This window comes from Oncorhynchus keta, chromosome 28, assembly GCF_023373465.1.
Source record: "Oncorhynchus keta strain PuntledgeMale-10-30-2019 chromosome 28, Oket_V2, whole genome shotgun sequence".
In the NCBI taxonomy this organism is placed as follows: Eukaryota; Metazoa; Chordata; class Actinopteri; order Salmoniformes; family Salmonidae; genus Oncorhynchus; species Oncorhynchus keta.
In genome coordinates, this window is record NC_068448.1 from 67,401,434 (window position 1) to 67,417,472 (window position 16,039).

General features: G+C 42.2%; 1 protein-coding gene across 1 annotated transcript in view; it reads right to left on the reverse strand.

Annotated features, from left to right (window-relative positions):
- flt1 (fms related receptor tyrosine kinase 1) overlaps positions 1-7,258 on the reverse strand; it is a 48,193-nt gene extending 40,935 nt beyond the window's left edge. The window contains 2 exon segments of the mRNA XM_052484242.1: positions 6,848-6,860; positions 7,048-7,258. Of these exon segments, the coding sequence (XP_052340202.1) occupies positions 6,848-6,860; positions 7,048-7,258 (224 nt within the window).
- Between the last annotated feature and the right edge of the window lie 8,781 nt (positions 7,259-16,039).

Below are 16,039 nucleotides of genomic sequence, written 5' to 3' on the forward strand. Positions count from 1 at the left end.
AGAGATGATGTCTTATTGGCTTTACCTGGGAGAGAGAACAGAGATGATGTCTTATTGGCTTTACCTGGGAGAGAGAACAGAGATGATGTCTTATTGGCTTTACCTGGGAGAGAGAACAGAGATGATGTCTTATTGGCTTTACCTGGGAGAGAGAACAGAGATGATGTCTTATTGGCTTTACCTGGGAGAGAGAGAACAGATTGATGGGATGTGTCTTATTGGCTTTACCTGGGAGAGAGAACAGAGATGATGTCTTACTGGCTTGTCTTACTGGCTTTACCTGGGAGAGAGAACAGAGATGATGTCTTATTGGCTTTACCTGGGAGAGAGAACAGAGATGATGTCTAAGTGGCTTTACCTGGGAGAGAGAACAGAGATTATGTCTAATTGGCTTTACCTGGGAGAGAGAACAGAGATGATGTCTTACTGGCTTTACCTGGGAGAGAGAACAGAGATGATGTCTTATTGGCTTTACCTGGGAGAGAGAACAGAGATGATGTCTAAGTGGGCTTTACCTGGGAGAGAGAACAGAGATTATGTCTACTGGCTTTACCTGGGAGAGAGAACAGAGATGTCTTAAAGGCTGCAGGTCAGGCAGGCCCCCATACATTGCTCTTTGCTCATAACAATCAGTGACTGATCAACATATTTCCTCTGGAAAATCTGAATCAACTTTGCAATATACTCATATATACAGGTTGAATTTCCGCAAAACTACTAGCCACTACGATGGCACACAAGTGATAACAACACGATAGTCAACCACTCCCACCATATTAGCCACAATACCACTGACCACTTACACTACTGACCATAGTTCTGTCCAGGGGTTAGTGTGAATTATTTCCTTGGTGAAGGAATGCACACTAACACCCTGGTCCAGAGCTATGCTGACACAACAACATGAACCAATAAATAACAGAGAACAATACAACAACTGACCACAACACTAGTGGTGTTGACAGATCAACTGACAGCTTCATCATAGACAGTCCCAGGCAGAAACACCAGACCCTCGTCACCTCCTTGTTCCCATGCCACTAAAACCACTTGAGGAAAGTGGAAATGCGTAAGCAGTGTCACTTTTGTTTATTAAATAAAAGCAACGCTCTACTCCATGGTAAGTGAGGTTTATTAATGAGAGATAGATGGTGCTGTCCATCCACCCTTCCTTCCTCTCAGTCCAAACGGAAACATTCACACAGACACGTCTCAAACCAGCCAACTCATAAATGGAACCTAATCACGCTGTTGGATCCTATTGGAACATACACAAACCTAATTCACTATACTGTGCACTTGATTAAATTGATATAGCTATGACAGGAAAAAAAGGAAATTATGCGTAGCAATGTACTGAGGATCTAAAATCTATTTCCAGGAAATACAGTGAGTTTTTACTGTTGCAGCCATTATTTAAAGGAGATGATGTATGTGTTACAGATGACCAATGAGTTGTGGCTTGAGCCAACAGCAGGGTATTGATTACTTTAATGATGTCGCCTATAAATCGTCATAGTACAGTAGACTGGGGGGACTTCCCATGTCCTCAGGTCTTCTAACAGTCATTTCACTCTCCTGCTTTGAGTAAAGCATTTCTTTGGGTCCTCCACGTCATAACCAGCATGTCAAGCACTTTCAATTGACCAAAAGTGTGCCAGTATGCTATATCCTCGTTTACTACACAATGATGTGTCCTGATCAAACACAGCATTGCCCTATGACCATTATCTGACCCTCAGTGACTAGCAACCCTCAAATGAGGTTGACCTTATGATGATGCATGAGTTGAGTTCCACCTCAGCTGGACAATATGAATGCAACCCCATTACTACTATTCATTGTCTTGGTTACCAGTGGATGCTCTAATTTTACTCACTCTGGTAGTTTCCTCTGCTTCCACTCTGAGTCATGCACACACACGCACACGCACACATGCACACACACGCGCACACGCACACACACACGCACACACACACATACATACATACAAATACACACACCCAGAGTCCTGCAGCAGAGTCTATATGTCAGGGTAAATAGTTTAAAGGAGGAAGGGAAGTCTATCTCAGCACGGGCCCAAGGGGCATTTCAACAGGCTGTGAATTGACAGAAAAGCCGTCTCCCATTTCATTCAATACAGCTGGAGCTTTCATCCAACAACCCCTAGTGTAGGATCTCATGCACTTCAAGGACTTGGCCGTTTGAAACCCCAGAATGTGTCTGCACGACAGGAATAAGTTCATGAGCTGAATGTATATGGCATTTTTTTAAATGGACATGTTTTACCTCGTGTGTTGTACATATTATTCCAATTATGTAAACCAGAGGTTATTTTACATAGTCTGGTGACACTTGCATATCATTAGAGGGAAATAATAATGCTTGACCTTGATATCTTGTGTTCACATGGTACAAATCATTCTTTTCAGATCCTTATCTGGGGCGGCAGGTAACCGAGTGGTGAGAGCGTTGGGCCAGTAACTGAAAGTTTGCTGGATCGAATCTCTGAGCCGACAACGCAAAAATCGGTCACTCTGCCTCCGAACAAGTTGGTTAACCCACTGTTCCCCGGTAGGCCGTCATTGTAAATAAAAATAACTTGCCTAGTTAAATACTGACTTACCTAGTTAAGTACAGACTTACCTAGTTAATACTGACTTGCCTAGTTAAATACAGACTTACCTAGTTAAATACAGACTTACCTAGTTAAATACTGACTTACCTAGTTGGCACAGACTTACCTAGTTAATACTGACTTGCCTAGTTAAATACAGACTTACCTAGTTAAATACTGACTTACCGAGTTAAATACTGACTTGCCTAGTTAAATACTGACTTGGCTAGTTAAATACAGACTTACCTATTTAAATACAGACTTACCTAGTTAAATACAGACTTACCTAGTTAAATACTGACTTGCCTAGTTAAATACAGACTTACCTAGTTAAATACTGACTTACCTAGTTAAATACAGACTTACCTAGTTAAATACAGACTTACCTAGTTAAATACTGACATACCTAGTTAAATACAGACTTACCTAGTTAAACACATACTTACCTAGTTAAATACTGACTTACCTAGTTAAATACAGACTTACCTAGTTAAATACTGACTTGCCTAGTTAAATACTGACTTGCCTAGTTAAATACAGACTTACCTAGTTAAATACACAGTTAAATACTGACTTGCCTAGTTAAATACAGACTTAGTTAAATACAGACTTACCTAGTTAAATACTGACTTGCCTAGTTAAATACAGACTTACCTAGTTAAATACTGACTTACCTACAGACTAGTTAAATACAGACTTACCTAGTTAAATACAGACTTACCTAGTTAAACACAGACTTACCTAGTTAAATACTGACTTACCTAGTTAAATACAGACGTACCTAGTTAAATACTGACTTGCCTAGTTAAATACAGACTTACCTAGTTAAACACAGACTTACCTAGTTAAATACTGACTTACCTAGTTAAATACTGACTTACCTAGTTAAATACTGACTTACCTAGTTAAATACTGACTTGCCTAGTTAAATACAGACTTACCTAGTTAAATACAGACTTATCTAGTTAAATACAGACGTACCTAGTTAAATACAGACTTACCTAGTTAATACTGACTTGCCTAGTTAAATACTGACTTACCTAGTTAATACTGACTTACCTAGTTAAATACTGACTTGCATAGTTAAATACAGACTTACCTAGTTAAATACAGACTTACCTAGTTAAATACAGACTTACCTAGTTAAATACTGACTTGCCTAGTTAAATACAGCCTTGCCTAATTAAATACAGACTTACCTAGTTAAATACTGACTTACCTAGTTAAATACAGACTTACCTAGTTAAATACTGACTTACCTAGTTAAATACAGACTTACCTAGTTAAATACTGACTTACCTAGTTAAATACAGACTTACCTAGTTAAATACAGACTTACCTAGTTAAATACAGACTTGCCTAGTTAAATACAGAAGAAAAAAGTCTGACACACAAAATAACACAGTATTTAGAAATGGAAACAGTATGGTAAATCCCAACTAGCACATTTGGTTCCTTGAAGTTGTGGGAGTAAGTCTTGGTTCCCCATTGGTTCTGGGAACGAAGCCATAAATGTTGTTTCCTGCCTGTAAAAACGGAACGTTCTATGGTTCCCTGAAAGTTTTCCTGGGAAGTTTTATCAGCGCTCTGAGAAACGATATTATAGGTTATTTGAATGTAATTAAATAAAGTTCAGAGAACACGTTTCAGTAAGACTTCTAATAACATGGCTTAGTTTGGGTCAACTGTTTTGAACTCCAAGCACAGATAGGACACATGGTAACTCATTTGCTTAGGCATTAATTATGCAAATACATTTACTTTCTATTGTGACATGAAGTCAGTGAGATTCAAACCAACACACCTGAACAGAAGAAAAGAGAGAGTATTTCTCCGCTGAGAACAGAATGTATGTTCTTAAATAACATTCTTCGAACATTCTTTGAACGTTACTAATGTTTTCTTGTGGTTTTATAGAACGTTTTCTTAATGTTCTGAGAACATGACTTGAAAGAGAACCATGAGGAAACTTGTAGAAAACATTATGCTGAAGTACTTAAATTCACACAGAAGAACGTTGTTTCTTAACATTCTTGGAACAATTTGAGATCCTTACTTTAAAAAAAACAATGAAGAAACCTATAGGAAACGCTATGCTTAAGTATTGGAATTCCATAGAGATAGATAGAGGACCCTCATCTTTATATCTGTGACATTATAGCATCTGTGAAAGCATGGGCAGTGCCATTGAGGCTACAACCCTTAGAATCCCCACCTAGTTGACTACTTTTAAATGGTGGAAGCTTGGTGGAAGCCCATGCTAAAACAGCCTTTGGCCACCAGAGGCCTCAATCATTCTCTATGTGAAATTCCCACCTAAGAAACATATAGTTCTCAGAACATTATATGCTATATTGGTACCCTGCACCATTCCCATTCAAATATTGTGCATTAAAATGTGTATTTAAATTAGATAAAACAAATGTGATTTAATCATTGTGGACCTTATTTTGTTCCTTGATTATGCTAATAAATATATACAGGAAGAGGACAATAGTAACAATATATCAGGTTATGCAAGACAAGAAAACTTGGTCCATATACACTGAACAAAAATATAAAGGCAACATGTAAAGTGTTGGTCCCATATTTCATGAGCTGAAATAAAAAAATACCTGAAATGTTCTATACGCACAAAAACGTATTTCTAAAATGTTTTGCACAAATGTGTTTACATTCATGTTAGTGAGCATTTCTCCTTGCCAAGATAATCCATCCACCTGACAGGTGTGGCATATCAAGAATCTGATTAAACAGCATGATCATTACACAGGTGCACCTTGTGCTGGGGACAATAAAAGGCCACTTTACATATGTAGTTTTGTCACACAACACAATGCCACAGATGTCTCAAGTTTTAAGGAAGCTACAATTAGCATGTTGACTGCAGGAATGTCCACCAGAGCGGTTGCCAAACAATTGAATATTAATTTATCTACCATAAGCCACCTTCAACATAGTTTGGGAGAATTTGGAAATCCAACTGACCTCACAAACACTGACCACATGTATGGCGTCATGTGGTGAGCGGTTTGCTGATGTCATCAACGTTAGAACAGAGTGCCCTACGGTGGCACTGGGGTTATGGTATGGGCAGAAATAAGCTACAGACAACAAACACAATAGCATTTGATCGGTGGCAAGTTGAATTCACAAAAATACCTTAACGAGATCCTAAGGCCCATTGTGAGGCCCATTTTTTTAAAGGTATCTGCATTCTGTATTCCCAGTCATGTGACATCCATAGATCAGGCCTAATGAATGTATTTCTATTGACTGATTTCCTCATATGAACTGTAACTCAGTAGAATCTTTGACATTTTTGCAATTAATTAAATTGTTGCATGTTGCGTTTATATTTTTGTTCAGTATAGTATAAAGTTGTTGACCAATAACCATATGCGCTGCGTCCATACTTTACGCACACAGGAGCCAGTTCGAGCCAGTTCACCTCAGTTTCCTCCCTGTGGGTCTGTTTTAGCTATAAGCACTGATTAGCGCCAGTTCCTGCGCTCTAGAAAGTTTCCTTGCGCTGGTCATGACCCCACACTCATTTATATTAGAACTTCCATTTCACAAACTCATCAGCGTCAGGAAGTAGCCCTAACGCCCTGTGTGCCGATTCAGCCCGGGTCAAAGAGCGCACAGAAAGGCGGATACAAAGCAGGGCCACAGAGGTCTCCGTTATCCAAACAACTATCCAACAGGACAAGGCTTATCTACTAAACAACAGTTAGCTGTAAAAGAAGCACACTTCTTCAACCACCCGTGCTATATGACCACACTGATATCTCAATGGGCCGATTAATGAGACAGTCGACGGACGGAATAGCGCCAAGAAGACTTGGCCCGTTGTGTTCAAAGCTCGGGATGCTGGCTAAACTGTCTGCCAAGTGCCAAGTGTTTGAAGAATGCCTCTGGCGTCAATACTATTTCTTTACAGTGACAGTACGCACGTTCCTCCTGATTATGGTGGCAATCCATTTTACATGGTATTGCACAATAGGACTACTACTAATAGATGGCAAGTTGGCAACCTATGCGCACATCCTGCGTCAAGGATTTAGACAATAATTGCGCATCATGCCTCAATGTGTCCATAATACATTGATCAAGAAATATTGATATTTATTTAAATCATAAATATAAGCACACTTGAATATGGAATGATTTGTGTGATTTGTCCATAGGCGACCGATAGTTTCATCAATCAGTGAACTATATACTTACCTTTGCAAGCGCACTGCCAGACAATCCACATAGAACCACAAAGATAAAGCAAATCATGTTGTCTGTCTTCCCCGTTGCACTGAAGAGCTATGCAAGAAGAAACGTAACAGAGGGTTTAGTCCTTATTCTCCAGAGAATAGAAAGCTACAGACTGCACAGCATCAGCGCGCTTATCGCTGCTGATTCGCATTGATTCTGACGAGTAGGAGAGGTTTCCGAATAGGAGGAAAGGAGAACCGTGGGAGACGCTACAGAACACCGCTCATCAACTCCAGTAAACTTTTTCCCAATGTGAGCGTGGGCACCGGTTTTATACAGTTCCCATAGCAAGCGGATAACGGGCCTTCCCGTGACGTCCCATCGCCACACCCATGGCGCGTAAAAGCGGAGTCCCACCCGCACAGTACCCATTCTTACACAGTCACTCTAGACTAATTGAAACAATGAAGATGACGTACTGATACTGACCCACAAACATCACATAACCATACGATTTATTCAAAAACAGGGGAGTAAACATAAGCATACACAAACAATTACGCGCCACTGCTGCCTAAATCGCAGTGACCTGGGTGGCTGCGGAAAAGTGGCACGTAGGCAATAGGGTATATCGCCAACAGGTGAGACTTTCTTGAGACAATTACCAGCTTTTATCCTATAAAACACCACCAATGTCTATCTACCCAGGTCCCATATGACAGTGGCGGGTGTATGCCCATGGCATGACCTTACCTGGTGTCAGGGACGCACATAATTCATTCACTTATTCATGGCAACTGCATGACAGTAGGGGTGGCAAGAGTTTTGACTAGATGGTACACAGCTACCGACTGAAGTGATCTTTCATATCAGGTTATGAGAACATACGCTGCAGGTTAGGATAATCAACCTAGCCGGTCAGGATAATTAGGTTAAGGTTAGGAAAAAGGTTAGGGTGGTTAGGGCTGGCTAAAATGCTATCCTAACCTGCTATGAAAAGTCACTTCCGTCCATAACTGAACACCATCAAGCCACAAATTGACCACTTGGTCTATAAAAAGTGGTCAGATTGAGCAGATGCTAAACTACAAGACATTTTTGCGAGCACAGACTGGAATAAGTTCTGTGATTCTTCCGATGGTATTGAGGAGTACACCACATCAGTTACTGGCTTATTATCAATAAGTACATCGAGGACATTGTCCTCACAGTGACTGTATGTACATACCCAACCAGAAGCCATGGATTACAGGCAGCATTCGCACTGAGCTAAAGGGTAGAGCTGCCGCTTTCAAGGTGCGGGACTCTAACCTGGAAGTTTACAAGAAATCCTGCTATGCCCTGCGACGAACCATCAAACAGGCAAAGAGTCAATACAGGACTAAGATCGAATCGTACTTCACCGGCTCCAACGCCGTCGAATGTGACAGCTATTACAGACTACAAAGGGAAGCACAGCTAAGAGCTTCCCAGTGCCACGAGCCAGACAGGCTAAATTACTTCTATGCTCTCTTTGAGGCAGGTAACACTGAAACATGCATGAAAGCATCAGCTGTTCCGGACGACTGTGTGATCACGCTCTCTGCATCCGATGTGAGTAAGACCTTACCAGGACAAGTACTCCGAGCATGCGCTGACCAACTGGCAAGTGTCTTCACTGATATTTTCAACCTCTCCCTGTCTGAGATCACCATAGACCCTGTGCCCAAGAACACTAAGGTAACCTGCCTAAATAACTACAGACCCGTAGCACTCACGTCTATAGCCATGAAATGCTTGAAAGGCTGGTCATGGCTCACATCAACACCATTATCCCAGAAACACTAGACCCACTCCAATTTGCACTCCAACAGATCCACAGATGATGCAATCTCTATGGCACTCCACACTGACCTTCACACCTGGACAAAAGGAACACCTATTTGAGAATGCTATTCTCTCTCTCGGAGGACCTCCGCCCTAGGCCCATGCCTCAGGACTACCTGGCATGATGACTCCTTGCTGTCCCCAGTCCACCTGGCCATGCTGCTGCTCCAGTTTCAACTGTCTCTGCCTGCGGCTATGGAACCCTGACCTGTTCACCGGATGTGCTACCTGTCCCAGCCCTGCTGTTTTCAACTCTAGAGACAGCAGGAGCGGTAGAGATACTCTCAATGATCAGCTATGAAAAGCCAACTGACATTTACACCTGAGGTGCTGACTTGTTGCACCTCGACAATTACTGTGATTATTATTATTTGACCATGCTGGTCATTTATGAATATTTGAACATCTTGGCCATGCTCTAGAGACAGCAGGAGCATTAGAGATACTCTCAATGATCGGCTATGAAAAGCCAACTGACACTTACTCTTGAGGTGCTGACTTGTTGCACCCTCGACAACTACTGTGATTATTATTATTTGACCATGCTGGTCATTTATGAATATTTGAACATCTTGCCATGTTCTCTTATAATCTCCACCGCACAGCCAGAAGAGGAGTCTTTGAACCTGGTTCCTCTCCAGGTTTCTTTCTAGGTTTTGGCCTTTCTAGGGAGTTCTTCCTAGCCACCGTGCTTCTACACCTGCATTGCTTGCTGTTTGGGGTTTTAGCCTGGGTTTCTGTACAGCACTTTGAGATATCAGCTGATGTAAGAAGGGCTATATAAATACATTTGATTTGATTTGATATTCATTGACTACAGCTCAGCGTTCAACACCATAGTGCCCTCAAAGCTCATCACTAAGCTAAGGACCGTGGGACCAAAACATCTCCCTCTGAAACTGATCCTGGACTTCCTGACGGGCAGCCCCCTCAGGGGGTAAGAGTAGGTAACAACACATCAGCAATGCTGATCTTCAACACATGGGCCCCTCAGGGGTGAATGCTCAGTCTCCTCCTGTACTCCCTGTTCACTCATGACTGCACGGCCAGGCACGACTCCAACACCATCATTAAGTTTGCTGATGACACAACACAGGTAGGCCTGATCACTGACAACAACGAGAGAGCCTATAGGGAGAAGGTCAGAGACCTGGCCGTGTGGTGCAAGGACAACAACCTCTCCCTCAACGAGATCAAGACAAAGGAGATGACTGTGGACTACAGGAAAAGGAGGACCAAGCACACCCCCATTTTCATCAACAGGGCTGTAGTGGAGCAGGTTGAGAGCTTCAAGTTTTTTGGCGGCCACATCACCAACAAACTATCATGGTCCAAACACACCAAGACAGTCGTGAAGACAACAAAACCTATTCCCTCTCAGGGGACTGAAAAGATTTGGCATGGGTCCTCAGATCTTCAAAAGGTTTTGCAGCTGCACTATTGAGAGCATCATGACGGGTTGCATCACCGCCTGGTACGGCAACTGCTCGGCCTCTGACCGCAAGGCACTAAAGAGGGTAATGTGTACTGCCCAGTACATCACCGGGGCCTAGATTCCTGCCATCCAGGGCCTTGATACCAGGCGGTGTCAGAGGAAGGCCCTAAAAATGGTTCAATACTTTTTCCCCATTGCTGCTATTCTCTGTTATTATCTATGCATAGTCACTTTAAGAACTCCACATACTTGTACGTATAACCTCAATTACCTCAACACCGGTGCCCCTGCACATTGACTGTGTTCCGGTTCCCCCTGTATATAGCCTCCACATTGACTCTGTACCGGTACCCCCTGTATATAGCCTCCACATTGACTCTGTACCGGTACCCCCTGTATATAGCCTCCACATTGACTGTGTACCCGTACCCCTGTATATAGCCTCCACATTGACTCTGTACCGGTACCCTGTATATAGCCTCCACATTGACTCTGTACCGTACCCTGTATATAGCCTCCCATTGACTGTGTTCCGGTTCCCTGTATATAGCCTCCACATTGACTCTGTACCGGTACCCCCTGTATATAGCCTCCACATTGACTCTGTACCGGTACCCCCTGTATATAGCCTCCACATTGACTGTGTACCCGTACCCCCTGTATATAGCCTCCACATTGACTCTGTACCGGTACCCCCTGTATATAGCCTCCACATTGACTCTGTACCGGTTCCCCCTGTATATAGCCTCCACATTGACTGTGTACCCGTACCCCCTGTATATAGCCTCCACATTGACTCTGTACCGGCACCCCCTGTATATAGCCTCCACATTGACTCTGTACCGGTACCCCCTGTATATAGCCTCCACATTGACTCTGTACTGGTACCCCTGTATATAGCCTCCACATTGACTCTGTACCGGTACCCCCCTGTATATAGCCTCCACATTGACTCTGTACCGGTACCCCCTGTATATAGCCTCCACATTGACTCTGTACCGGTACCCCCTGTATATAGCCTCCACATTGACTCTGTACCGGTACCCCCTGTATATAGCCTCCACATTGACTGTGTACTGGTACCCCTGTATATAGCCTCCACATTGACTGTGTACCGGTACCCCTGTATATAGCCTCCACATTGACTGTGTACCGGTACCCCTGTATATAGCCTCCACATTGACTGTGTACTGGTACCCCCTGTATATAGCCTCCACATTGACTGTGTACCGGTACCCCTGTATATAGCCTCCACATTGACTGTGTACCGGTACCCCCTGTATAAAGCCCTGCTATTGTTATTTACTGCTGCTCTTTAATCATTTGTTATTCTTATCTCTTACTTTTTTAGGTATTTTTCTTAAATCTGCATTGTTGGTTAAGGGCTTGTAAGTAAGTATTTCACTGTAATGACACCTGTTGTATTTGGCGCATGTGACAAATACAATTTGATTTGATTTGAGTGCTCATATTAAAAGTCTACACGAGGCACGGTGTACATTTTTTTTTAATAGTCGTTTCAACTATACTGAACAAAAATATAAAGGCAAATGCAAAATGTCAAAGATTTGACTGAGTTACAGTACATATAAGGAAATTCACTCAATTGAAATAAATTCATTAGGCGCTAATCTATGGATTTCACATGACTGGGAATATGCTTCCGATGGTCACAGATACCTTAAAAAAAGGAAGGGGCGTGGATGACAAACACCTGTCAGTATCTGGTGTCACCACCATTTGCCTCATGTTGCGCAACACACCTCATTGCCATAGAGTTGATCAGGCTGTTGATTGTGGCCTGTGGAATATGGTCTCACTCCTCTTCAACTGCTGTGCAAAGTTGCTGGATATTTATTTCTTTAATTTAACCTTTATTTTACCAGGTATGTTAACAGCAATGAGCTGAGGAATAGTTACAGGGGAGAGGAGGGGGATGAATGAGCCAATTGGAAGCAGGGGATGATTAGGTGGACATGATAGTATAAAGGTCAGATTGGGAATTTAGCCAGGACACCAGGGTTAACACCCCTACTCTTATGATAAGTGAAATGGGACCTTCAGTGACCACAAAGAGTCAGCACACCCGTTTAACATCCCATCCGAAAGAGGGTACCCTACACAGGGTAATGTTCCAAACCACTACCTCAGTGCATTGGGATATGTTTTTAGACCAGAGGAAAGAGTGCCTCCTACTGGCCCTCCATCACCACTTCCAGCAGCATCTGGTCTACCATCCAGGAACCAATCCTGCTTAGCTTCAGAGGCAAGCCAGCAGTGGGATGCAGGATGGTATGCTGCTGGCAAATACTGGCGGGAAATGAAACATGCTGTCGTACACATCGATCCAGAGCATCCCAAACATGCTCAATGGGTGATATGTCTGGTGAGTTTGCAGGCCATGGAAGAACTGGGACATTTTCAGCTTCCAGGAATTGTGTACAGATCCTTGCGACATGGGGCTGTGCATTATCATGCTGAAACATGAGGTGATGACGGCGGATGAATGGCACGACAATGGGCATCAGGACTCACCACGGTATCTCTGTGCATTAAAATTTCCATCGATAAAATGCAATGTGTTCGTTGTCCATAGCTTATGCCTGCCCATACTATAACCCCACCGCCACGATGGGGCACTCTGTTCACAACGTTGACATCAGCAAACCGCTCACCCACACGGCTCCATACACACTGTCTACCATCTGCCCAGTACAGTTGAAACTGGGTTTCATCCGTGAAAGCCTTCTTCTCCAAGGTGTCAGTGGCCATTGAAGATGAGTATTTGTCCACTGAAGTCAGTTTTGATGAACTGCAGTCAGGTCAAGACCCTGGTCAGGACGATGAGCACACAGATGAGTTTCCCTGAGACGGTTTTTGACAGTTTGTGTGAAAAATGATTTGGTTGTGCAAATCCACAGTTTCATCAACTGTCCAGGTGGTCTCAGATGATCTCGCAGGTGAAGAAACTGGATGTGGTCCTGGGCCTGCGTGGTTACAGATGGACGTATTGCCAAATTCTCTAAAACAACGTTGGAGGTGGCTTATGGTAGAGAAATAAACATTACATTCTCAGGCAAAAGCTGTGGTGGACATTCCTGCAGTCAGCATGCCAATTGCACTCTCCCTCAACACTTGGGACATATGTGGCGTTGTGTTATGTGACAAAACTGCACATTTTAGAGTGGCCTTTTATTGTCCCCAGCACAAGGTGGACCTTTGCAGTGATCATGCTGTTTAATCAGCTTTAATATGCCACACCTGTCAGGTGGATGGATTATCTTGGCAAAGGAGAAATTCTTTTTTGTGCAGAAAATTTGAGAGAAATAAACTTTTGTGCGTATGGAACATTTCTGGGATCTTTTATTTCAGCTCATGAAACATGGGACCAACACTTTACATGTTGCATTTATATTTTTGTTCAGTATAAATAGGATATCTATCATGTTTAGTGAGTCTTGGTGAAATGTACAGTCCAATCAGCAGGTGTACGTACATGTGTAAACAATAGACAACATGTAGACAATAGTGCCATCTAGAGAGAGACTCATACAATGGCATGATGGTTTGAGCTTCACAACCTACTACACAACCTACTAGTAACATCCTTTTGTCGGTACATCATACAAAGATCAAATGAGCAGACAGACAACATTACGAAAGGCAACAAAACAAAAGGTACACTTAGAAGAAAAGGTGCTATCGAGAACCTAAAATGGCTATTCGGCTGTCCCCATAGGAGAACCCTTTAAAGAACCCTGTTTGGTTCCAGGTAGAACCCTCCTTTTGGTTCCCTTTTGGGTTTCATGTAAAGCCCTTTACCACAGAGGGTTCTACATGGAACCCAAAAGAGTTATATCTGGAAGCAAAAAGGGTTTGCCTATGGGGACAGCCGAAGAATCCCTTTTTTCTGTGTACAGTGTACAGACACAAATAGACAACACACACATTGAACATATCACATAAGCGCTCTGTTTAATATGGATTTAACTCCTTCAATAATCTAAATACAAATTAATAAACGGGATTGTTTTTTTTCATTTACATCTTAATAAAAAGTGTTAGGAAATAAAACATGTTGAAATGGAATTGGATGATTGAGGTGTGATGTCATACAATGGCCACTGTGAGCCGCTGGTATCTTGGAAAGAGGGGGCAGCAACCCTCACTTAGGTGCCGAGGCTATTAGTAAAAGAAGCCTTAGTCACTCGTCTCAATGAAGGATATCATACTAGTATAAGATAACAGTGTACATTTGAAACAGACCATATTATCCCCTACACAGGGAACGTTTACCTCAAAACAAATATAATCTAAATAGAATATTGCCTATAAATCAAACAGGCTCATAATATACAGCACCAGTCAAAAGTTTGGAAACACCTACTCATTCAATTGTTTCCTTTATTTGACTATTTTCTACATTATAGAATAATAGTGAAGACATCGAAACTATAAAATAACACATGGAATCATGTAGTAACCAAAAGAGTGTTAAACAAATCAAAATATATTTTATATTTGAGATTCTTCAAAGTAGCCACCCTTTGCCTTGATGACAGCTTTGCACACTCTGGCATTCTCTCAACCAGCTTCATGAATGCATTCCAATTACCAGGTGTTCCTTGTTAAAAGTTCATTTGGAATTTCTTCGTTTAAGTAGCGTTTGAGCCAATGAGTTGTGTTGTGACAAGGTAGGGGTGTATACAGAAGATCTGGTAAAAGACCAAGTCCATTTAATGGCAAGAGCAGCTCAAGTAAGTGAAGAGAAAACGACAGTCCATCATTACTTTAAGACGTGAAGGTCAGTCAATACAGAACATTTCAGGAACTTCGACATTTTCTTCAAGTGCAGTTGCAAAAACCATCAAGCGCTATGATGAAACTGGCTCTTTGAGGACCGCCACAGGAAAATAAGACCCAGAGTTAACTCTGCTGCAGAGGATACATTTATTAGAGTTAACTGCACCTCAGATTGCAGTCCAAAAAATGCTTCACAGAGTTCAAGTAACAGACACATCTCAACATCAACTGTTCAGAGGAGACTACGAATCAGGCCTTCATGGTCGAATTGCTGCAAAGAAAACCACTACTAAAGGACACCAATAAGAAGAGACTTGCTTGGGTCAAGAAACATGAGCAATGAACATTAGACTGAGATAATCTGTCTTTGGTCTGATGAGTCCGAATTTGAGATTTTTGGTTCCAACTGCGTGTCATTGTGAGAGACACAGAGTAGGTGAACGGATGATCTCCGCAGGTGTGTTTTCCACCGTGAAGCATGGAGGAGGCATTTGCAGCGATACACCATCCCATCTGGTTTGCGCTTAGTGGGACTATCATTTGATTTTCAACAGGACAATGACTCAACACACCTCCAGACTGTGTAGGAGAGTGATGGAGTGCTGCATCACATGACCTGGCCTCCACAATCACCCAACCTCAACCCAATTGGAGATGGTTTGGGATGAGCTGGACCGCAGAGGGAAGGAAAATGCAGCCAACAAGTGCTCAGCATATGTGGGAACTCCTTCAAGACTGTTGGAAAAGCATTCCTCATGAAGCTGGTTGAGATAATTCCAAAAGTGTGTCATCAAGGCAAAGGGTGGCTACTTTAAAGAATCTAAAATCTAAAATATATTTAGATTTGTTTAACACTTTTTTGGTTACTACATGATTTCATGTGTTATTTCATAGTTTTGATGTCTTCACTATTATTCTACAATGTAGAAAATAGTAAAAAATAAAGCAAAACCCTTGAATGAGAAGTCCAAACTTTTGACTGGTACTGTACATATTCATACAATGATACAGTACATATGTTCACAAATACAGCCATGCACACACAATGTAAATAGACATAATAACACACTCGCTACAGCACATTGTACTACGACATAGAAAACTCATTC